Source organism: Sardina pilchardus, chromosome 9 (assembly GCF_963854185.1).
Source record: "Sardina pilchardus chromosome 9, fSarPil1.1, whole genome shotgun sequence".
In the NCBI taxonomy this organism is placed as follows: Eukaryota; Metazoa; Chordata; class Actinopteri; order Clupeiformes; family Clupeidae; genus Sardina; species Sardina pilchardus.
The window spans coordinates 13,626,614-13,651,613 of NC_085002.1; the positions used below are offsets into that span (position 1 = coordinate 13,626,614).

The 25,000-nt window shown below is 44.8% G+C and overlaps 1 protein-coding gene across 3 annotated transcripts in view; it reads right to left on the minus strand.

Moving 5' to 3' along the window:
- fhit (fragile histidine triad diadenosine triphosphatase) overlaps positions 1 to 25,000 on the minus strand; it is a 166,780-nt gene that overhangs the window by 87,598 nt on the left and 54,182 nt on the right. For all 3 annotated transcript variants that reach the window (XM_062544999.1, XM_062544998.1, XM_062545000.1), the window contains exon 4: positions 24,297 to 24,433. In XM_062544999.1, coding sequence (XP_062400983.1) covers positions 24,297 to 24,402 — 106 coding nt within the window. In that variant the 5' untranslated portion in view covers positions 24,403 to 24,433. The remainder of the gene's footprint in view (positions 1 to 24,296; positions 24,434 to 25,000) is intronic.

The window sequence follows — 25,000 nt, forward strand, 5'->3', positions numbered from 1 at the left end:
CTACGTTTCTCTTGAGTGCAGAAACACGCAGCTCATCTCCCACGGTCCACAGGGGAGGGTTTGCGGGCGATTTCACGCATGTTTGGTGTGTCTGTGTGGCATGTACCACGAGGAGAGCAAGGACACTGAAACGTGCGGAAAAAACGAGTCTGAGTCATGAGGTTACGAACACTGGTGCACCTGCAGAGATACGGGAATACGCCATGAACACACACACACACACACACACACACACACACACACACACACACACACACACACACACACACACACACACTGCATATATATATACAATATGCTAAATGTATATACAAATACATTTAAATACACACACGTGAGATTCATATAGAGGACCAGATGAATATGCAAACAAAACCAGATTAACATTCATGCTCATATTAATACAATGGTATGTGCATGAGCACAATCACTTCGACAGAGGCACAAACTCACACACATACACACACGCACGCACACGCGCACACGCACACGCACATGCACACGCACACACACGCATACACACAGACACATACACACAAAGAATGATTATTTTCCAAGACCAAAAGAGAAAGAACAAATAAGATTCTTTGTAGCATGGATCTCAGTGGCATATCTGCTGGCTTTGCAGGAAATTTGCATTAATTGTTTCTCAGAAAAGTTCAAAGAGAAGAGAAGAAATAATTTATGTCACAGTCCTGAGAATATCAGCATCTCTAGGTTAATCCACCACAGAAGGGATTCTTCATGCCACAACGTGAAGTGGCACATAATGTAGCGCCCACTTTCAGTGCAAACAGTTCCACTTAGAAACAAAAAACACTCGCCACTCTCCTAAAAAAAACATATGGTACTTGAGGCCATATGAATAACAAGAAATACTCGGCCAAGGTCAACGTTTCAGTTTGCACTAGTTGAAGAGGCCAAGGATCAGGAGATGTGCACGGAACATCCTCTTAAAAGAGAACACACACACACACACACACACACACACACACACACACACACACACACACACACTCACACACACACGCGCGCACGCACGCACACGCACATGCACACAAATGAAAGCACACACACACACACACACACACACACACACACACACACAAGAAAAGCTGTTAAGGGACTGACAGACAACTCTTGCCATCCTGCTGGTTGTTAAGACCGAACAAAAAAATATATATATTTTAGATTCTATTTTGAAGCAGTGTTACTGTTCCCTCAGGTGCCGTGAAGATTTTGCTTCTTAAACCATCCGCGGGCACACTGCCAGCTCTCGCAACCCCCAGGGCGGCGCACTGCACAGATAATCTAAACAGACATGCCTCTGTCCCACCATTATAAAGATATATTTGTCAATTACAAGGAGAATGTTGATCTTCTTGGATCAATCAGCATACCAATCATGTCTGTCAGTGGCAATAAAGATGATGTTAAATTACTCGGAGCGGAGAGGCCCGCGGTACCCCAGCATGTTGCTGGATCTCCCGGCCCTCCTGCTCCCCAAACCCGACCGGCTCAGCCACCTCCAATTAACAGCAATTAGCCTGTGCAAATTGTGTTTGTGTGCTGCATAATGCCTCGCTGGCGCGCTGGCTGGCTGGGTGGATGGCTGGGTGGATGGTGGATTGGTGGGCCCTGGCGTTACGATCAGGCACAGCTGCAGGGCCTCGGGTGCCATGGAGGGCCACTGTCGGGATCCAGGGCCTCCCGTGGACTGTCGGACTGCCCAACCCACCTCTCCCCTGCGCTGCCCGTGTTCGCACCCACCATGCCATCTCACCCCACACACACACACACACACACACACACACACACCCACACCCACACACACAGCTATGAGTCTGGGCACAGCACTGTCATCGCCCAGACCACCCAGTGCCACCACCCACACCCCTCAAAGAGGGAAGCGGCATGTGTGCTTGAGCAGCACAAGCCGCTCTGCAACCCCACCCCATTACCAAGCCCTCCTGTCTCTCTCAATCCCACTCATCAATCACTGTCATGCCACACTGAAGGAGAGGGACACGGAAACCCTGCGACACGGGCGCCAGCTCTGAGGTGAGAGTGGATGAGGTGCGAATTCTCCATTTTACCCATATGCCCCCCCCCCCCTTTCTCCTGGCCCACTCGTCCCCCTTTCCTCCCCTTGCCACCTGACAGGTGCGGTCCTCACCCCCCCCTTGTTCCCCCACCGACTCCTGCTCCCGCTGCCACCAGTGGTGTGAGGGTAGTGCCACCAACGCCGCCGCGCCTGTCAACGCGCTCAGGGAAACACCAAACAGACAAACCCCGTCTGCGGCCTCTGAACAATCGTCTGCCGCCGCCCCTCTCCTCTCCTCTCCTCTCCTCTCCTCTCCTCTCCTCTCCTCTCCTCTCCTCTCCTCTCCTCTCCTATCCTGTCCGCTCCGCTCCTCTCCTCTCCTCTCCTCTCCTCTCCTCTCCTCTCCTCTCCTCTCCTCTCCTCTCCTCTCCTGTCCGCTCCTCTCCTCACCCACCTCTACTACCATCGCCACCACTGCCGGCGCCCTGGGGCCCGAGGGGCTGTGTAAAATCCAATTTCTGCCTGACAGCCCCGCTCCTCTGGATTTTCTACCTGCCTGCTCGTCTGGAAGCGTCGCGTGCACGTGTGTGTGCGTGCGTGTGTGTGTGTGTGTGTGTGTGTGTGTGTGTGTGTGCGTGTGTGTGTGTGTGTGTGTGTGTGTGTGTGTGTGTGTGGCCTGGAGCCACGTCCGCCGAACAAAGGCAGAGGAAAGCATCCTTCCCTACACGCGCACACGCGCACACACACACACACACACACACACACACACACACACGGTGAGCCTGCAGAGAGCGGCCACAAAAGAAGTCCTCCCATTCACCGGCGCGCCACAAAGGACCTCTGTAGTGAGAGCAGGAGGGAGACAGAGGGAGCGCGGGGACATATCCCCCCCTAAGAACCACCACAATTACCCTGCCACACAAAACAAACAATGGGAAATTTACAAGAAAAACACAACAGCTATCTGTGCCGCGCGGTAGGGTTGAGACACTGCTGTGACATCTGAGAGGCAATTCCAGATTCCAGTTTATATTCAAAAGCTGAAGGTCCTGCGTCTTTGTGTGTTTACTCCATTTTGTCGCACATCGAGATCCCCAGCAACCCACCGAACCATTCATCTCTGGCTAACAACTATATTTAGTAGTAACCACTGGCCCCAGTGTCACAGTCTACAACCATCTAGCAACAGTGCAGCACACACTATTCAATGGCATGAGATAAAATGGATGAGTAGAACCTGTGCTCATGTGTAGTCCTCTGTGACTACAAGCAGAGTTATGAGATACACGTTAAGAAATGAAAGCAAACAACCAGCTATACCCTGAAAGGTTGTGTCTGTGCAAGTGGGAGGGGAGGGGAGGAGAGGAAAGGGGGGGGGGGGGTAAGAGAGAGAACGAGATCGAAAAAGAGAGAAGAAGAAAAAAACAAACAAACGCGTTGATCAAAGCGAGCTGTTGTAAATTCCTGTGACACCGAGGTGCGACATGTCACAGCAGATTGCTCTTAAAGCCGCGGCGGCTGTTGTGCCCGACCATGAAATCTCGAGATGAATTTTCTGAAACAATGCCGACGCCACCGCAGCCGCAGCCACCGTGGAGCAGTCTGTGCACCGGGCTGGAGGGGAGTTATGCGTCCTGCGTTCTGTCTCGTCTCATCTCCTCCCTATTCTCGCCCTCCGTCTGCTTGTGTGAAATAGCGCTTCATTGCTACCGCATCGTCCGTCAGCCACTCCACTCTCCTACCACCCACCCACCCACCCTCCTCAACCCTGTCTACAGTTCAGGGGGACTATCTTCCCCAACCCTGTCTATAGTTCAGAGGGACTATCTTCCCCAACCCTGTCTACAGTTCAGAGGGACTATCTTCCCCAACCCTGTCTACAGTTCAGAGGGACTATCTTCTCAACCCTGTCTAGTTCAGAGGGACTATCTTCCCAACCCCGTCTATAGTTCAGAGGGACTATCTTCCCAACCCTGTCTATAGTTCAGAGGGACTATCTTCCCCAACCCTGTCTATACAGGGGCTATCTTCCCCAGCCCTGTCTATAGTTCAGGGGGACTGTGTTTGAAGCGGGGTGGGTAAGGGTATGGGTATGGGGGGGGACATACGCTAACAAGCATGATTCTCCAAATGTGAGGAGGTCATAATTAATAAACAGGACACCCTCGATAGCAGGGCCTCACGCGCTTCAAAGGCAAAACAAAAAAAAAGGGAAAAAAATCCCAAGGCACACCTCACGAGGCAAAAACCCATTAACCTCTACAGGCTGCAAAAGAGCCCTGCTACTCCCCACTGCTTGTTAGATGGGGCTGGTAGTTTGTGGTGAACATTTTACTCAACCCTATTGTGGAAAAAAATAATGTGTGTAAGATAGCTATTATCCTTCCCCCTCTAATTCAGCGAAGACTGGGGAACAGCACCTGGGCTCTGAGACAGGGAAGGGAATGAAAAGCAAGGAAGTAAAAGACAGAAATCTTCCTGCAAATGACAGGCCACGCCACCCCATGTGTTAGCCTACTGCGCACACAAATGCATTCACACACACACACACACACACACACACACACACACACACACACACACACACACACACACACACACACACACACACACACACACACACACACACACACACATACTCACATTCACACACACACTGAGCATAAAACCAAAACTGATAACATGAGAGTCCCATGATTTGTAGGTGTGGGCCATAAGAGATGTAATTTGCATTGTGCCTGCTCTGAATTCAAGCACACTAATCAAGCAGAAATCCCTTTCAACATGACTACACATCTATCATTTAGCTGGCTCTCACAGCGCACACATAGCCTGTGAAAATAGAGCAAAACAGGCACTAGTTGACTGCACCTTAGAGTTCTGCATGAAATCAACATGAAATATCGTTCTGCAACTAAGAGTCAGGAGCCGCAGCCGAGATCTTTCTCTGTGACGCCCTGATTTAACAGGTTCCATCGGCTGCAGGTGTGAAATTGCATCTGCTACAGTTTATGCAGCTTACAGACCATTACTGTGGCTCTGGGTTGCCAAAGCCCTCTGAACGGGGCCTGAGGCCCACATACCCACAACAAAGGGACAAGAGGCAATGCCAAAACCCTAACGACAGCCCTAATGGCAATATGGCAGCTGGTGGCAGCGGACACTTGTCTAATGACGGCCGAGGTTTGTTCACCTCAACTGTGTGTGCAGTGAAACAGGTCACTTGTCTCATTCTGGTGTCTTTCCATTTGTTTTCACAGCTTTAATCATCTTTACACAGTGAAAAAAAAAACAGTGGAAGGAGGAAAACATGTAAACACTCTCTCAATATATTTATCTCTCACTCTCACATACACACACACACCAATAATATTCAAGCTGAAAAACACCTGGGGTTTGTTTTCATATATTGCAGATAATAATGTGGGTGCGAGCGAAGTGATATTACTTGCCACAGCCATCCTCTGATGTGGATAGATAAAAACATTTTTTTTTTTTTTTTAAAAACACATTGGCATTTTCAGTGTAAACATATACTGTATTTAAAGGCACGAGAGATAAATCATTGTTTGTTGAAATATGTGAAAGTGTTATTATTGCATAACATGATAAGTTCAACATACTTAATTAGCTTCACTACTTTATTAAGCAACAAAGTTAATAAAGTAGCAACACACGCACGCAAACACACACACACACACACACACACACACACACACACACACACACCTCCAGCAATATGGACAGTAGGTCTAACAAGGTTGACTTAACGACCAAATACTTTGACCCTCATCCACCTTGTATTCTCAATGGTGTTAAACCAACTGTACAATTCAACATTTCCCAGTATTCACTGTTAGTTCTAAACCTGTCTGGTAAATTCCTATGTGTATGTGTATGAATATACATTTTCAAGAAGGTAATTGGTCTCTCCTACATGTGTGTGTGTGTGTGTGTGTGTGTGTGTGTGTGTGTGTGTGTGTGTGTGTGTGTGTGTGTGTGTGTGTGTGTGTGTATTTGTCTGTGTTTTGGAGTTCTCCATATGCTGCATTTTGGTACATCAGCACACACCTGTCACAGTTCACTGAGTCATTAGTAAAAGGAAGAAATGACATGTCGCCACATTATGCTCTCCTACGCAACAGCCACACAGCATGGAGTGGGTACAGCTCTCTCGACAAGGTCAGAAAAGCTACTTCCCTTTTAAAACAACTTTCAGGTCTTCCAAGAATCAAGAGTAGAGAGTGGAGGAGTGTAAAAAAGAAAGCATAAAAGTAAGAAGTGGGAGTAAGATAGAGGAGAGAGGGAGGGGAGACAGAGAGAGAGAGAGAGAGAGAAAGAGAGAGAGATGGCAAGGAGATGACAAACAATGTGGGCACAGTGATAACAAAAAAAAAAGTTCTGCATAGACTCCGCACCGAGCTTCTCACTGTGGGACACCTGTCAGGATGCAGCTTCCTTCCCCTTTCATACAAATCAACTCTCAGAAAGGACAGCTGAGTGAGGAGAGAGACACACAGACACGGAGAGAGCGACAGAGAGAGGGAGAGAGAGGAAAAGTAGACACAGTAGACAGACACAGACTGCCTGGCAAAACTACATGTACCGCAGAGGGACACCAATTTTCTTTGTGATTTTTTCATCTATTTATTTACGATACATTCTCCAATCACAAAGACAATTGGTGTCCTTAGCGATTTGATTTTTACTATTTTTTTTAACTAAAGGCATTAAGATCAATTGTCAAATGATGATTTTATATTCCTCTTTTTAGGCAACTTTAGCATGGTATCAAACACATCTGCTCCCCACTGTATGTCTTCTTCTACATGTGCGTGTGTGTGTGTGTGTTTGTGTGGGTTTAACTTGTGAATGTGTGGTGGGGGGGTAATGGTGTGTGTGTGTGTGTGTGTGTGTGTGTGTGTGTGTGTGTGTTTACATGAGTGAGTAGGTGTGTTTCTGTGTGTGTGCATGCATGTGTGTATGTGTGTCTGCGTGTTTATGTGTGTGTGCATGCATGCATGAATGTGTGCATGCGTGTGTGCGTGTAAAGCCCAATTCACACCAAAGACTCCCGACGCGATGAGACCGAGTTGTAGCGGCGTGAATTAGAAGTTGCGCATAATTGCAAGCCGTCGCAGAGCATTCAACATGTTTAGTCGCAGTTGCAAGGTTTTAGAACGTCGCGGCACATCTTGTTTCGTCTCGTCGCGAGTCTTTGGTCTGAACTCTACTTGACAAGCAATAACAAGCAGCGGCCAGTGCAGTGGCCAGTTCCACTGGCGGTCCCCCCATATCAAGCAGCGGCCAGTGCAGTGGCCAGTAACAGTAAACAGACCCCCATAAGCCGGCCAGTGCCGGCGCATGCTGAGCTTGGTCGCCACAGGCCGCCTGTCAGGCAGCAGGCCTTTTTAAGATGTAAGTGATTATGGGCGCTCTGACCTCGGCATCTCATGACCGGCCCGCGTTCCTGCAGGAGTCTGCAGCGGGCGGCCCCCACCGCCGGCGCTCATTTACATGCATTAGGTGGAGCGCGGGGTCAGCGGGGTCGCCCAGCCTCTGTCAGCGTGCCAAGCTCTCGCCAGCTGCCGGACATTCTAATGACTGCAGAGGTTCCCCAAACCCTGGCCCTCTGGGGGGACCCCCCCCCCACACCCCATACACACACACACACACCTCCACCCACTGAGCTCACTGCCAGCCTGACTCATTGCCCCCTCCACACCCATAAAGTAGCACTAACAAGCACCCGTCAGGCCGATTAGTTGCCTAACTTGAGCGACATTGAAATTTTAGCAGGGTGTGAATTTTTCAGTGACATCAGCTCACTGAGATTTTGCTCTCTTTTTTGTTTTGCTGTGATTAATGGCCTCAGTATCAAGTGGAGTTAAGCGGTATGCCCCCGCAATAGGAATGTGTGTGTGTGTGTGTGTGTGTGTGTGTGCAGGACTGGCCACAGACACCGTCTTGACCGATGTCATATTGACACGTTCTGTGTAATTAAATCATGGGGAATTATCTGCCGATCGGTTTCCTCTTTCGGAGGCCACGGAGAATGTCATGACGTGTGTGACAGGAGGACGTTGTCTTCAATCGGCCCTTGCGGAGGTACGTGAGGCATGAAGCACACACGGAGCGGGCGCGAGAGAAAGCCATAGGTCACTCTCTCCACACCGGGGGACGAGGCAGGAAGGTCACCTAACGTCCACACTATTGAGCGAGCGTCTCGTAGGACTTCTGCCGATACTGAAACGTGAGCTGATTGGCATCCGTGCATGATCAGCATCGGTCAGTCACCATGGAGACCAAAACAGAGTACCATTTTTTTTTTACCACGGTAGCGTCCTCACTACACTTTAATAAGACTGCAAATGGCAATGAAACTATCTGTCAAGAATCTGTCAAGAATAAAAGAAAAAGGGACAAAAATATTATTGTTGGTTACCGAGAAGTTATTTGTCTCTTTATATAAATTATATGTAATGACAGACATGATGTTCCATATTATGCATATGCCATAAAACACAATGGCTAAACGTTAAAAAATAAAGTCACCATATTTGAGTGTAAATCATATCACACACACTACTGTAATAACATCTTTAGTCTAGGTTGTATGTGTCCATTTCAGGCAAAACATGTTTATTTCGTGTAAACCATTTATACGACTAGTGACAATTCTTTTAGCTTCAAACACACCATACCATATTATTTCATATTAGGCGTATCCTGCTGCTGTACTTTCACAAATGTATACTTTTGTATCTCCCCTTCCCAATTATAGTCTAAATAATAGTCAAAAGAATAAACAACACTCTTTAATGCTGCATCATAAATCCCTCCACTTATGATCAGCTTATCACAGGGGTCCACGCAGTGGCGGCTTAACATTCACAGAATTCATTTCGCCCAACAGAGGCATCACGCCTCCCCGTGCCAAAGCAATCTACCCTGGCGCCTTGTGACAGACTGGTGGCGGGATTCTGCATGTTCCTTATCCAAGCGACTGATAACCCATCCAGCCAGCGAACCAGCAGCAGCCCCCCCCCCCCCCCACCGTCCACTCCCGACGCCTGCCAATCCCCCACAGGCCTCCACTGGACGCGCCTCGGCCCCTATCTCCCAGCCCGTGGCTGCGGTCAATCGGCGATCGTGCTTTGGAGAAACTTGGGAGTCGCTGAAATGCAGAGTCTCGAGACAGAGCTTGTGTCAACTTTGCGCCGTACTTTGTTGACTTTCACAGAGTGTGCTTATGGGGGGAGTTTCAAAGGCAAGTGATTCAAATGCCGTTTCATTCTTCACATCTCCCAGATGCTCATATTTTTTTTTTTCTGGATGGATATCAAAGAGTGTTTTTTTTTCAGTACTTAAAAGGATAGAGAGAAAGCAACAAGAAAAGAAAATTTAAAAATCAATAATAAAGTGCGTCGTTATAAACTTTCCAGTCTGTGGTACTGTATGGACTTTGCTGAAAAGAAATCTCATTACACAAGAGTTGGTGCTGGTGGATGTAAAAAAGAATCAAAAACTGGTTATTTACCATAAGTCTACATACAGATGTTGCAAACATCTATATGTGCCTCCACCTCATATCTAAAAGGAAAGCGTGAGAAAATAAAAACAAAAACCCAGGTTCATTATGTCTATATGAAATCTCTAAACGTAATGATAGCATTTTCCCATATCATAATCTATACATTTTAATCATGCTACTCGCTGAGGTTCCACATGTAATCACAGTTTTCTGCACTCCGATCCACAAGTGAAAGAGCCTGGAAGTAAGTGAAATGAATAAACGGAACGAAGTCAAACAAAAAAAAAATGCAATTTCTCATGGAAGCTGATACTTTATTTCCCAGTGGGGGCAAAAGCAAACCTGGAAAGGGAAAAGCTCCACCAGATTGACTTTGATTTTTCTGGCTCAGGATAGTGCCGGCGTGTGGAGAAGGCTGTGCGATGCCCAGGCACGTGTATCCATCCGCTGCCACGCTTTTGCCCGGGCCCTCCAAGAGCGCAAGATGAAAGCTGTCCGGTGGGGTGCCAATCAGATTGTGTCAATGCAAATCCTACTGCTAAGCGGGACGTTTCGGGGGTGATCGACCCACAAGAGCGGGCGAAAGTGTCCACTGTCCATGCCTGTGCTCAGTAAGCAGGCCTGCCCACCGCCACATGGCGAATGCCTCCATCAGGACACCAGGTGGGGATATCATTAAATATTGGGGGTAAGTCTGTTGAAAAAGAAATGCAAAAAAAAAAAAAAAATTGCCCTAAGGTGGTTTGAATTATGAGCCACAACAGCGTTCATAAAAAAAGCCAATTACACGGTACCATGGTCATATTAATTAATGCTGTACATGCACAATTCAGGGGTTCCGAGAAGGGGATTTGGGGGCAGAGATGAGAATCTCCTTAAAGAGGCACTTACACCCATTGTTATGCTTTGAAGGAGTCAATGGACCCGACAACACGGCAATCATTTGCTTGGTTAACTTTATCTTTGACGCTTCTGACATACTGATGAACTATAGCTCATCGGACCAAGTCGGTGTTGTGTCGAATTAAAAGTTTTAGACAAAGTCTCCTTCAAGCCGCAGGCAGGCTGCCACTCCACAGTGACTCCCGTCATGATACAGTACGCTGGCATATACTCATGTAGTTGGGCAAGGCTCACCTTACATTTGACTTCCTTTCCATTTCTTTTTTTAGGCTTCATTTAGAAAAGGACGGTCAAGATCAACAGGAAGCGAGAAGGGAGAGAGAGACAGGGCGGGACTGGACATGAACCTCGCACCCCGTGGACACCCGGACCCGAACACGTGTGACCGATCATGTGTGACCAGCGTCCCTTTTCCTGTCAATTTCTTATGACTGTGACAAACAGACCCAGAATTTGAATTACTGTACATAAGGCACCAAGTACGAAAATATTCAGCATCAAATCAGATTCAGTTCATAAACAACAACGCTGTTAATCCATCTGTGGATTTGACTATATTTGAGCGTGTCCTTTTAGGTTTGATCGGCGATGCCTGAGAAGCAAAGAGAGCTTCAACGCTGACCTCTGGGCTGCACTAATGACTAATGAGCCCTCAACACGCAAAGCAACAGGGAGGAGTGCATGCCCCCCTACACAGAAGCCACACGCAGGAGCCCGAGAAGAACACTAGATTAATGGCTTTCCATTTATACGGACCAAAACAAAAAAAAAATATGATGATCCACTACAAAAATGTCAGAGCGAGGCAAATATTTGACAACCAAGAAGTGGCCCCATCATCTCATGCAAAGCAAACTTGTGACTGATGAGGCGAACCATGGGAGAGACGACCTCGAGGATTGGAGGTCACTGGACCTGTTAGTGGTCCGCCGTGGCTCTGACAGACTGATGAAAGAGAAGCAATCAGAGAGAGCATCCACATCCCCATCCCCATCCCCAGCCCACCCCCCACCCCGTATCCCACCATTCCCCCCCACAGGCTGTCCTCTCAGTGGGGAAGGCATTAGACCAGACACCAGAAACGTCTGATTAACCGGGTGCAATAACCAACGGCATGGCGTCATTGCACCCGTAAGGGCGGAGGTACGTAATTACTCTAATACCATGTATCACTTTTCTCTCCTGACACCCCAAATATTTATGGGCTTTTACAAGCTTAAATTACCATTTTTCACAGTATCTGGAACCAATAATTTGCAAAATAGCGAGACAGAATTTGACTCCATTTTAACTGTCCATCCATCTGTTTTATTGGTGTCAATACGCAAACGTTTAAGCTGCCACCAAAAAATGTTCGACCATTACTATGACAATGAAGCATTAATAAAATAACCAATTTGGCATAGACAGCTCACTGTTGCTGTTAGTTGAAAGTAATAGAATCCACCACAGAATCACTACCCCCATATTTAAACTCCTGTTACAGCTGACCGAACACACAGACATGAATCGCATAAAAATAGTGTAGGTCCACTGGCCAGTAAAATCAGATATCCTGACACATGCCAACCTCTATCTGCAGAGGGTCAAGAGTAACCTCTACAGAACATGGAGCTTTCAACACAGTGGAGATCTGATTCTTGGACACCACTGATACTGAATAAAAGCATCATATCATACTTGTTTTTTTTTCCCCGAATGGAAAGCATTCACCTTCAAACTTTTGAAAGTATACATGGCGTCCTACTGCCTGATATGAACTATGATAAAAACAAATGTAAATGCATGTGCTTTCAAGACCCCTTTAGAAGACTGCTTTCTCTGGCAATGTCCTTGATTAACAAAAAACTAGCACAGGGACTAAAAAAAAAAAAAATGCTATAGAAAGCTCTTGGCTCATTGTGTGAATGCAAGCCTGCAAATCTTCATTTTGTGTGCCGTTGTGTGTAAACAAAAATGAATCAAGGATTTCTCATACTGGCGTTCATCTGTTAGCAGAGCTCATTCCGAGGCGTTCTAATTTTAGGCTGTCAAATTAGGAGCAAACAAACTTTCAGGATGGAACATCCTTGTATGGAGTTTGGCAACAGTTACGGCATTGAGAAAATACTGTACCTTGATGCTACTTCCTGCATTACATAAAGGACAATGCATTACAATTGTGTATTGTCTACACCAGTGAGGCCATCATTTGAGACAGACCACGGATTGCCCAGATGGATTTATTCAATTAGGTGTTGTCACATCAGAATGGCCAATTAGATATAAAGTTGTGCCAAAATGCATTTAGGATTCAACGACGAAGGCAATGGGAAAGACAATGACAATGGAAAGGAAATCAAGTAACAGAGCCTAAACAGACAGGCTTCCACAGCATTCAACACTTGTTCTTTCAGTCTAGTTTCTATTAAATGCCTGCAGATTTGGACCATTCTCTCTTTTAGCTCAAATGGCTTTCAAAAGCCTTATAAAGCCCAAGCTATTTGATAGTTAATGGTGATTGATGTTTCTGAACTGGCTTCTGAACTTTGCTGATTAAAAATCTTAATTATGAGCAGTATTGTATTTCAAGACTGCATTCAGTGAGGTAAAGCTGAAGATGGAGGCAGTCAGTGAATTCAAGTTTCATTTGAGCTATAAGAATCTTAAAAAAATAATTTAGGAATTCATTATCTTCAGCAGTAGTGAAGTGAGAATAATTTGAAAATAATAAGCTCATTTAAGGCATTAGATAAATAACATTTGTATAATGAAACTCCTGAATGCATATATTTCTTTTCATTTCATCCGGACAATTGTCAATTTAATTAATTTCTGCAACCGTTTGGCCTTCAGATTGAGATATGCGATATTTTATTCTATATCCCGTGACTCTCAAATATTCAATTCCAGCATAAGAGAACTGCTATTGCCAGAGGGCACCATACACCAAACAAGTACATGGCCAAAGGGGGCATATTTCAGTTAAGACTTTATGAAATAGTAAACTCCAACATCCATTCATTTTATACTGCTCACAATTATGATGCTCTTGGGATTTGCATGCCGTGGAATACAGACATTATCTACACATCCACAGTATGCGACATATGTGACATATCTTGCAGTGGCATTCAGTTTTTGCAATAATCAAACCTGATTCTATATCAGAAATACAATGGCCACACATATCTACATGAGGTCTTGGGTGTCATTTTCCTATAATAATGTATAGTTCACTCTCCCCTTTAAAAGTCCATTACTGAGAGTTGTGGTTCATTAGACCCCACATAAAAAGTCTATTAAGGTGTTGATTTGCACTTTTGTTTTTCACCCTTGTCATTTCACCACGCTTTCTTCAAATCGCTTTTTCATTTCCAAGCAAATCTGATCACACAGCTCCAGGGTATACTGTACACATCATAATAACACGTCATAAGTCTCCGATCTCTTCTGAAAAAATGTTACGATTCCTCACCTGGCACACGGCAGAGCTACACATTCTACTGTCTGACTTCTCAAAGCACGGCGGTCAACAGGTCCCTTACTAACTTCTGTGTCCTATTAGGCAAGATGGTTCCCCTTCAGAGATACAAATATACTGTCTACATGTTTTATTACACAAAACAGCGAAATGACAATAAGATGACCCACAAACAGAACAAAACACATTGTTGAGAGAAAAGCACTGCAATTCACAAATAACAAGAGCCATAACCAAGAAAATCAATCCTACATGTCAAATCCACAAATGCATTTTCCTCAGAGGATGACTCTTGGGCAGCTCCCTTGGAGAGAGAATTGCTTTTTTGCACTTCCAGGTCAAAGGTCATGACTCCCTGCTGGAAATGGTGGGTTGCTCAAACTAGAAGATGATGGCGGAGGGAAAGTTGTGGAGACCAGAGGGTGAAGAGATCAAGTGCCCCTGGGCCATTGCACACATGAGAAGGGGGATGCAGGTCCATGGTTGGGTCTGCAGCAAAGTTTGCTTGTAGGAGCTAAGCCTCAAGTTGGGTGAAGCTCAAGGTTTTCCAGTTTGTTTACTCTATGTACCAACTTTCAGTTATGGATACAAGAGCGAGAGGGCAAGTCTGTGGGCACAAGTGGTGGGACTGCATCAAATTGACAGCACCTCTGACCTCACCTAGTGACAAGGTGAGAAATAGGGCTGGCTGGGGTTTCGTCGTGTGGAGAAAAGCCATGCGAGATTGGTGGGGGCACTTGGTATGGATATCTCCCCAGGGAAGTGTCTCAGGTATGGGCAATGGAGGGAACTGCTCAAGGGCAGAGCAGCAATGCAGCCAGGGGGATTTAAGTGTCCTGCCTCACAGAAAAATGGTGGGAACATCTGAGGGTAGGCTGGAAGAAGAGGCCGGGGACAGGGATGTCAGGGATGTCCATGGTGCTGCCAGTATTAAAACAGGCCAGTCAGAAAGAACAACGGATGGATGGACAAACGGCTAGAAAAACTGATGCAATCAGGTGGGAGACTTTTCTATAACTATTTTGAAGTCATGCTATAAAAAGTTTCTTTCCTCTCAACAAGTTTATTTCCTCCCAACAAGTTTCTTTCCTCCCTAATTTATTTAAAAAAGGGAATTTCAGATATTCTAGATCCATAAGATATGAAGTGAAATATTTCAAGCTATTTTTTACTCTTGACAATAAGCCATAGATTCTCTATGGGGTTCAGGTCAGATGAGTTGTCTGGCCAATCAAGCACAGTAGTAAAAGTGTTGGCACTGAAGGCGGGTACTGAGTCCTACTTGAAAAGGAAATCAGCATCTCCATACAGCTTGTCAGCAGATGGAAGCATGAAGGGTTTTGACATCTCCTGGTAGAAGGTTGCATTGACTCTGGACTCGATCAAACACAGTGGACCAACACTGGCCGATGACAATGACAGTGACACCTCAAATCCTCTGAGACTGTGGAAACATCAAACTGGACTTCAAGCAACTGTGCCTCTCCACTCTTCCCCCAGACTCTTGGGCCCTTGATTGGATCCTGATATCCAAACAAAAAGCGAAATTTGTATTTGTGTGAAAGGAGGAATTTGGACCACTCTTTAGCCCAGGTAAGACACTCTAACCTTGTCTCTGACGCCCAGTGTATCTTCACACTAGGAATATGCCACCTGTAGCCCATTTCCTGCACATGTCTGTGCGTGGAGGCTCTTGATGCAGACTCCTGCCTCAGTCTACTCTTTATGAAGTTCCCCCAAAGTCTTGAATCGGCTTCGCTTAAACAAAGTTGGGCTAACCACAACTACTCAAGCCAGCAGTAAAACGAATTACTAGATATAAACCAATTCTGCCTGGAAATATATTTACATTAATGCATTTTGGCAAGTACATTTTAAACTGCTAACAAAATGTCCTGACATTCCATGATTTTACTCCACAAATGATACAATTCCCTGATTTTGTATGGAATAGACTGGGGGATTACTTGAAAATGTAGAGAAGATGCACTATGCATATGAATGCTAAAACTGAGTGCATTTCATTGTTTTAAACATCAGTGAATATAAACAACTAAAGGTTGTTAAATGTTCTTCAAACCTCTGTGTTTCTTTATGGCCAAAGATGAAGACAGGAATTAGAGACCCTAGGAAGATATGTACACTCTGCAATGTCAAACCTCAGCATATTCAGTTGCTATTTGTGCTAATTTAATTCACCACTGTAGGAGGACAGAGCCAGTCCAGCCTCTTGATATTAAATGATGAATAATGACATGTTAATGGTTGGTTGAGACTCCCCCACCACTACCATTAGCAATCAGTCACTGTCAAAGGGGTCAAATATTTGCATGCAAGCACCAGTGATCTATAATAAAAGTCTTCTTTATTATAGAGCAGTGGTAAGCACCTTCAGCAGGGAACCTTGTTTAATAGTTCATGTTGCACTGAAATGTTTAACCTTCAAGAAGGCATTTGTACATGGGGATCAACCAAGGAACTGGACAAAGCAAGGAATTCCTGGCATTTTCCTACCATTACTGGCTCTACAAAGGCCTTTTTGACATGCAATTCAGGAGGGTATCATTCTAATTATGAAATATTGCCTCAGTCTTTACCTGCTATTAAAGGGCCTGTCTACGACCCTGGATGAATACAAATATTCTAACCTGTGCATATAAAATAGCAGATGTTTTAATGAATGTGAACAGGTTGGATATCTGTAGAGAAGAAGGCAAAATATCCACCTCTAGACATCTGCACAGCATGTACAGTAACATATTCCAATCTAGTCAATTGTTCAGCCAGTAAGCCAGTTACACCCAGCAAGTTCACTCATGGCCCCGGGGTCAGAAGACTATAGAGATGACTCAACAAGCATGTTACATCTCTAAATGTGAAAGCAATTCTCCAGGAATAGCAGCATAGTATCATCTTATTGCTATACTGAGATCCATTTAGTCACATGAAAGGGGAGCAAGGAGCGGGTTGGTCTGTGTCCACCTGCCTCGGGCTTATGGTGATCTGGCTCATTTACTCACAACTGCTATTCAGGTCTTGTTACATAAAGCTGTTTAGGCTATGATATTTATTAGGAACTGTTTTGAAGTGGTGTTTGGGACAGTGGCTGCTTCCTCGGGAGTATTAGCTTGTCCTCTTTCTGGGTTTTCATTTAATTACAGACTAATTAGACATGTCTGCGAGGGTTTTATACCACTGCCTCTTAAAAATGCACTTATGAAATAGTAGACTTGACACTGTGTGGTGGAATGGAAGATTAAATCATTCATACTTTGACTGTGTCATTTTCCCATGCTGCACATGTATAGTTTTGATCTGTTTGGTCTCCTAAGAGGGATTCGGGATCGATTTTGAACAGTCCTGCTCAATAATGACAGATTGAGCTGAGTGCAAACAGCTATGAACACCCCAGTGTGGTCAAGAATAGATCACAGTCACCTCTGATTAAACTCACAAAATCTGTCTGTTGTTGTGAAAACCTCCAGCGTGCTAGTGCTGGGCAATTAATCGAATTAGCTGATTAATCAGAAATTATTACATTTACATTCATTCATATAGCAGAAATTATGACTTCAAACGATTATGAAAAAACGTTTCGCAACAACGCCCTCATTTTATCTTGAGTTATAAATCCTGGTCTCAATATTGACCAAAATAATGTTCACCATTTTTGCCCCAATGGAGCAGCCCAATGTGTTAGTGAACTCTCCCTCATTGTCATCTTGGTGATTCAGTTCCATTGAAATCCCACACACCTCCTCATTTCATCTAACAAGGTCACACTCTAAAATAAAACTACACACGCATAGGTCTACTTTGAGTTTGAGTTTACAGAATAACTGTGCAGGCTTTCTCCATCAACCCAGTTTAAACCAATCTATTAATTTAACAGAAATAAAAGAGATGAAAGAGGCAAAAGAATTATTTAGTGAGAGAGACAAAATATATGTGCCCATATATTTTCAAAGGCATTTGCACTCCAAAAGAGTCAAGAGGAACTATGCATATAAACCTTTAATTAGATACCTAATGTAATGTCTTAAAATATTTAGCCTTCGTGAAAAATGCAAATGGAGGAATTTTTTTTGTTCTTTCAAACATTAGACGGGGGAGGTAGAATCATCTAAACAAACACCTAAGATGAAGTTCTTCCTCCCCTCGCTAATTGTGCTGTGAGGCCTTTTTTGAAACTGCCTGTGAAAAATTAATTGCCTTTAAATGAAAAAGCATGCATGACAGGATAAATGTTTCATGGTCAGAATATGTGAGGGCGGAGGGGAGAGGTGGTGGGGGAGTTGTGGTGTGTGTGTGTGTGGGGGGGAATGGGAAGACATCCAGGGGAACATGAGGACACTCTGTTTCACTCCTGGACAAATATTCAGAAAACTCTCTCGAAAGTCACCCTCGCCACTAGTCCAACACCACCACCCTCACACACATAACAACCCCCCCCCCCCACACACACACACACACACACACACACACACACACACACACACACACACACACACACACACACACACACACACACACACACACACACACACACACACACACACACACACACACACACACACACACACACACACACACACACACACACACACACACACACACACACACACACACACACACACACACACACACACACACACACACACACACACACACACTCCCCAGCATCCACACTCAACAGATACACACCAAGCACCCCAGGATGGCCTAGCTTGCTGCAGCCTGTCATGGCCGTGATAGGAGTGTGCTTTGGCAGAGACATGCGAGACGCTGGTAGCACTCGGCTCCCACACAGCCTCGCATGGACATAAACACGCTGAAGATGAAAAGGTCGATGCTCTGGTCTTCCTCCAGCTCAGAATATCCAATGACCTGATTTTTTCTCTCCTCCTCCTCCTCCTTCCTTTTTTCCCCCTCTCTGTCTCGCCCTCTCTATCTATTCGCTCGCTCTCTCTCTCTCTCTCTCTCTTTATCTCTGTCTCTCTCTTCGTCTCTCTTATGGTTGCCGGCGCAGAAGCACAGTGATCCGCGCAGCCGACTGGACAAGCAGGGATAAGCACGCCAGGGGCGCCGCTTTGCTTTGCTCCATCAGCAGAGCCCTGGCCTGGGGGAGAATGAGGGGGGGGGGGGGGGGGTTGGATAGGGCCGTCTGAAGACGAGCGATCACAGGGCACCGCATCACAGAAGAGTTAAGACACATGACAATGTTTAAAGGGAGAAGCTGACAGTCTGTCATGGAACTGGAGAGTTGTCAGGGGCAATCAGACTGAGAGTGCAAAACATCTCTTCATCACATGGTCACAACATTTACACACAAACACAAACAGAGAGAGAGAGAGAGAGAGAGAGAGGAGGTAGGGAGAGAGAGGCTGAACAACAACAACAACAACAACACACTCCTAAACAAATATTTATGTTCTACCGACAGAGTTAGAGTGTATAGTCACTTGAAACCCCAATGCAAAGAGTTCCTACCTGCTTTCCTAACACAATTAGCTATTTATTTATCCCGTGTACACAGAGATGGTGGCCTCAGAAGGTTTACAAACAAGCTCCTGCCAGGCTATGTGCAATTTCGCTTTAACAGGAGGGGGGAAAAAAGTGTAAAAGCCAAGCCTTCGTTGCCCACAGGTCAGGTATTTTTCCTCATGTTTACGACATGATGAAAGAACTTTATCTGAGGCAGGAATATCGAGTGCTCATCAAAGGCTAAAAAACATCTACAACAAAGCTGTAGCAGTACCTGTAGCCGCTACCCTACAGCACACCAACTCCACACACACACGGAGTTTTAAAGAAGAAAACAGAGACGAGACATCACTAGACATAACACACTATCTGTAGACGAGCTCTCAGTCTGACTACGGGAGACGGAAGTACATCGGTCCGGCTTCAGCCACCATGTGCTGACCAAAGCTTAAACCTTGTAGGTGGAATACAGCTCATCAATAAAAGTTTTGAACTTTGTTGTCTCTATCTCAGATGGCTGTTTGTTGAGAGGGCTGCCCGTTTAAAAGCTGCAGACGGCTCACAGATTTAATTAAAGCTGGCCTAACCGTTCGCATGACCCCTTCTGAATGCTACAGTGCACATTGCTTCTGTTTGATCTACTTCAGAACACATTGACTGGAAGACATATCTGACTCTGGTTGACATTTATCAGAGAAAGGGGGCGCACAGCGCTCAGTGCCAACCTGCGGGCTATGTTTCAAAAAACAAAAGCGCCACATAATATTGTAATGCTGGTCCTTGGGTGTGTGTCTAGTAATGTGCTTTAACAAGAGAAATGCTTTCAGAATGAAATGTGAGAACCCCTTTCCTCCACTGCCCAGAAAACGCTTACGTCCTCGGGACGACGGCACACAATTCAACTAATTATGAATTTTAATAGGATTACAAAAATATGGTAATTCCATTTGGGGTCCTGTTTAAATGAATGGTTGTTACCATAACAGCTGCCGCTCTTTCAAAACAAAGTCTATTTAACCAAGGCCAGTGAGGTGGCATCAGGGCCGGGCGGAAGGCATGGGCATTCTGGGCAATTGCCCAGTGCACCAAAACACCAGGGGCACCACAGCGTGGCAAGTTATAGGCTACAACATTGAAAACACACTGATTGTCTGATAATGCCATAGACCAGTGGTTCTCAAGCTTTTCACGATGAGATCACCTCAGAGAACAACTGACTCTCCAAGTACTGTACCACCATTATGACCAGCATTAAAATACGGTAACATAGGCCAATTTAAATGTATTTTACATTGTACATACTGTTTGGCATTGTTTTGTTGTTCTTTTTGTTGCTGTTGTTGTTTTCAAGAAAGCTAACAGAAAAAACATTATGAAATAAAGCATCTTGGAGACTCCCAGAGTACCATAACAGAGAGAAGCACAGTTTGAGAACCTACAGTACTGTAAAGAACAGTCATGAATGAGACCTTGTACACAAGTGCACAGGTTGAAGAACGCCTCTCCTGCATATGATTAGGGTGCTGATCGTTAGCCTGAATTGCCAGGTTGTTAGCAGTGGAATGTAGCGGAGGGGGCGACAATGTACTGTAATGGGTAAACACCTGAATCTCACCATGTCACCAAATCAGGGAAGTCCTGAGCTTGTTTCCCTACAATGAGGCCATCCTATCACAGGGCTATACTGTATGAAACAGCCACACCCCAAGTGCATTCCTAATGTCACCTTTAAATGCACACCAAACAGACGGCATCATATTCAAAAAGGTAGTCCGATTTATGCATAATAGCTTGTAATAATGATACGTTTATGTAACTACAATCCCCAATTGCTCAATTGTAAGCTACTGTACTTTTTTCTCTGTGAGGGCCACACAATTGTCCCACAAAATTGTATAATTGTTCCGTGCGGTCCAGTAAAAAGCAACATTGAGCTTCCCCACACATTGAGCCCAGCCCTGTTCTGCACGCTGCAAAGGTAGCACACAGTCTATAAACATGATGGGTGGCGACATCCTATTTCGCCCAGGAGGCAGGATTGCCTTGTGCATGTGAGACCTGGGTGGTACACATCAACCTGCAGTGCTAATTGACTAATCGCTAATCCCATCGCTAATCTACATACAATCTCCCACCTTCACCTCAGCATTCCTTCACTGAATGAAAGATATAAAAATCAGTATCTGACCACATACAGTAGCAGATCACTATGGTGGTGCAAATGTCTCATTGTCTCTCTTGTAACTCCTTGTGTGTGTGTGTGTGTGTGTGTGTGTGTGTGTGTGTGTGTGTGTGTGTGTGTGTGTGTGTGTGTAAAAAACATCTGAGTAATGGCAAAGACAGTCATAGTAGACCAACATTAGAGAAAGGTCACGCCAATAATTGCTCTGTCCAGAGAGGTCTGGCCACAGAAATTTGATTTGATTGCTAAGAAAAAAAGTCCCCGCATCAATAAAAGTGTAAGGATTTCTTCACTCACACTGCAAATGCAGGCTTTTTAAACAAATGACTGCAAATCATCGACGCTGAATATTATGTGATGTTATATATTTTCAAGCAGAGGATACAGCATCATCCACCATAATTTGCAAACGAATTATTAATGCTTAAACTCTGGCAATTTGACATTCTAATGTATGTGTAAACGTTATGATCAAAACATTAGTCTGTGGATAAAATTGGAATATAGTGATAATGAGTCATGTTTCTTTCTATCTGCATAATCAGGTACCAAGAGAAGGCAGGGCAGCATTACCATAAAACAAATTAACAAACTCACAGTGGATTCTCTCGGTTTGCAGGTATTAAAAATCTAGGTCTTTAAATGTTTCCAAAACAGCCACTCTTGGTACATTATTAAAACCATTTATGAATTATATCATGAATAAAAATGCATGCCGCAGTAATCTGTAAATAGCTTCTATATAATCTGTGACGACCCTCTGCTCCCCCTGCTGTCTGTGTAGAGGCCTATGCATCCGACTGTGGGCGGAGGGTTGTTAATTGACTGATTGCACCTGGAGTGGGTGTGGTCTATACACCTGAAGAGCAGCCTCACTTGGCTGGGAACTCTCTCTCTGCTCGGACATTCTGACTCTTGCACTCACGCGCACACATCGAGACTTTCATTCACCACACACATGCAGACACTCAACATCCACTCATTTTGCACATACACTACTTGTCTTTCCAAACCTGCTTATACATCCATCTCTTCCAAACTCTACTCTGTCATTGCCGGAATTTACCATCTTTACAACTGCAACCAGTAGCCCTATCATATCCCCTAGACATATTCTTGTTAGTAAATAAATCTTAATTGTTTAAATTGCATTTTGTGTTGGCCTCCAGTTCATGTTTGCTGCCCATACGAGCCTGGGTCGTAACAAATCATCTACTACACAAGAATGAAACTCTTTGACCCTGAAGACAGGCACAATATAAACAGCACTCAGCAGTAGTCTACAGGAATCTAAAATACTCAACATAATATATGATGCAGTTATGGTTTCATTTCAGAGAAACAGAACTCTACCTTACATAAATAAAAGAATGTGATGTACCCTGTATTGGACTATGACTTTAGAACTGTGGTTGAAATGGGTTTTTACTGCTTCACAAAAGCACAGCCAACATCATTTCACTTCTTGACATCCTCTCCCTATTTTTCACATACATACAACATACAGTAGATAGACAGAAGGGGAAAAGGCTAAGTAGATATGAAAGACCACGAGCGCGAGCGCGCGTGCGCGCACACACACACACACACACACACACACGCGCACGCGCACACGCACACGCACACGCACACGCACACGCACAGACACACACATCCAAATGTGGTGATACAAAGAGACACAAGGCTTAAACTTCGCCTGCTATCACTCAGACATTTTTTCTTTCTCCTCCTAGGCAGCATTATATCATCTCATGTAGTGCTATCTCAGTGCTATGATTAAATCATGATAATATATTCCTTGTGGCCTGAGAACGCAGTTGCCTCTCTTTAGACTGAGGCATTAACACTGTGAATAATCCCCTCCCGTCTAAAGTTAATCTAAACACGGAGGTTGCGTAAGGTAGAGTAGTACTTGAGGAACACAGGCACAGAGAAGACTTATTATTATTCCAAAAAGAGAATAAGCACATTATTCAAACAAACCAGCAATGAAAATCATGCAAATGTATGCAAGGTTTGCATTTGGATGCTGAGAAGTAAGATTAATAGACAAAAGCATTGAGTTTTCCACACCGGAAGAGAGACATTAAAGAAAAAATTGACAGTGATTCATGGTCATTTGGCTCTCATTGTGCCTCTGTCCATAACAAAGAAAGTGACTGTTTTTTGACACAACACCAAACTTTATCAGCCCTTATACAACCTTTTTCATTGGGCAGAACTTTACCTGAAAACTTCCTCCTCTTGTTCTGCTGTTAACATCTGTTTGTTTGACCTCCCCATCGGGGTCAAAATGAACTTAACTAAGAACAAACTGTTGCTGAGCAACCACAACCCATTACGCACACAATGTTCCACTGAGAGCTAAGAGAAACAGAGGAGAGAGCGCAAGAGAGACAGAGAGGGAGAGAGAGAGACAGACAGGCAGATTGACAGAGAGAGAGAGAGAAAGAAAGACAGAGACAGACAGACAGATTGAAGAGAGAGACAGACAGACAGGCAGATTGAAAAGACACAGAGAGAGAGAGACAGACAGATTAGAGAGAGAGAGAGAGAGAGAGAGAGAGCATAAGGAGGAAAAAGACAGAAAATAGGCAAGTGAGAGTCCGTCTTTCTTACTTGGTGCTGAACTGGAACATTCAGTTGACGCTTTTTTGTTCACGCTACAGCTGACATGGAAGGATACGTCCAGGCACCACTGGTTTGCGGTTGACCAAGGCGAACGACAGCTCTGTCTGAAGGAAGACAGCCGAGGCCTTGATGACGTGCTGTCCAAAGCGGAAAGTAGTCATGGTATTGTAGTCAAGGAACTTAATGTCAATGCTGAAAGAGATGAAAGGCAAAAAGGGGGGGGGGGGGGAAAGAGGGGATAAGAGTGGTGGCCAATACGCAAAACAATAATGACAACCACATGAGTACAAGTATCAAAAGAATGCACATTCAAAGCAAACATAAATACAGTTCATCAACAGGACATAATGACATAGATAGATGAAGACATATTTTGCTGTAACACACCATGACGGCTTTCGTGCTTCGTGAGTTATTCCCCGTTAAAGGCCCCATCGACTGAATGAATTGTCTGACTGAGAGTCTTTGCTCCTAGTGCAAAGAACAGCGGCAGACACGTTGTGCAATGCATTATTTATCAAACCCTTTAGCTCTCTCAGTCAGACCATAAAGTATCCCTCTTAGTCCGTTCAGCAATGATGCTGTATATAACGCCAGCCACTGGCATGCTCATTTTTAATGGCTTTGTTAAAACAGCAACTTTCCTTGAGCTTATATGCTACTGAAACTCTAGGGTGACTAGGTATTGATACTGAGGTATTGGCATTAGCTAATGCTAGCAATAGCATCTCCTTATCATCTCCTAAGTTTGGAGTTAGC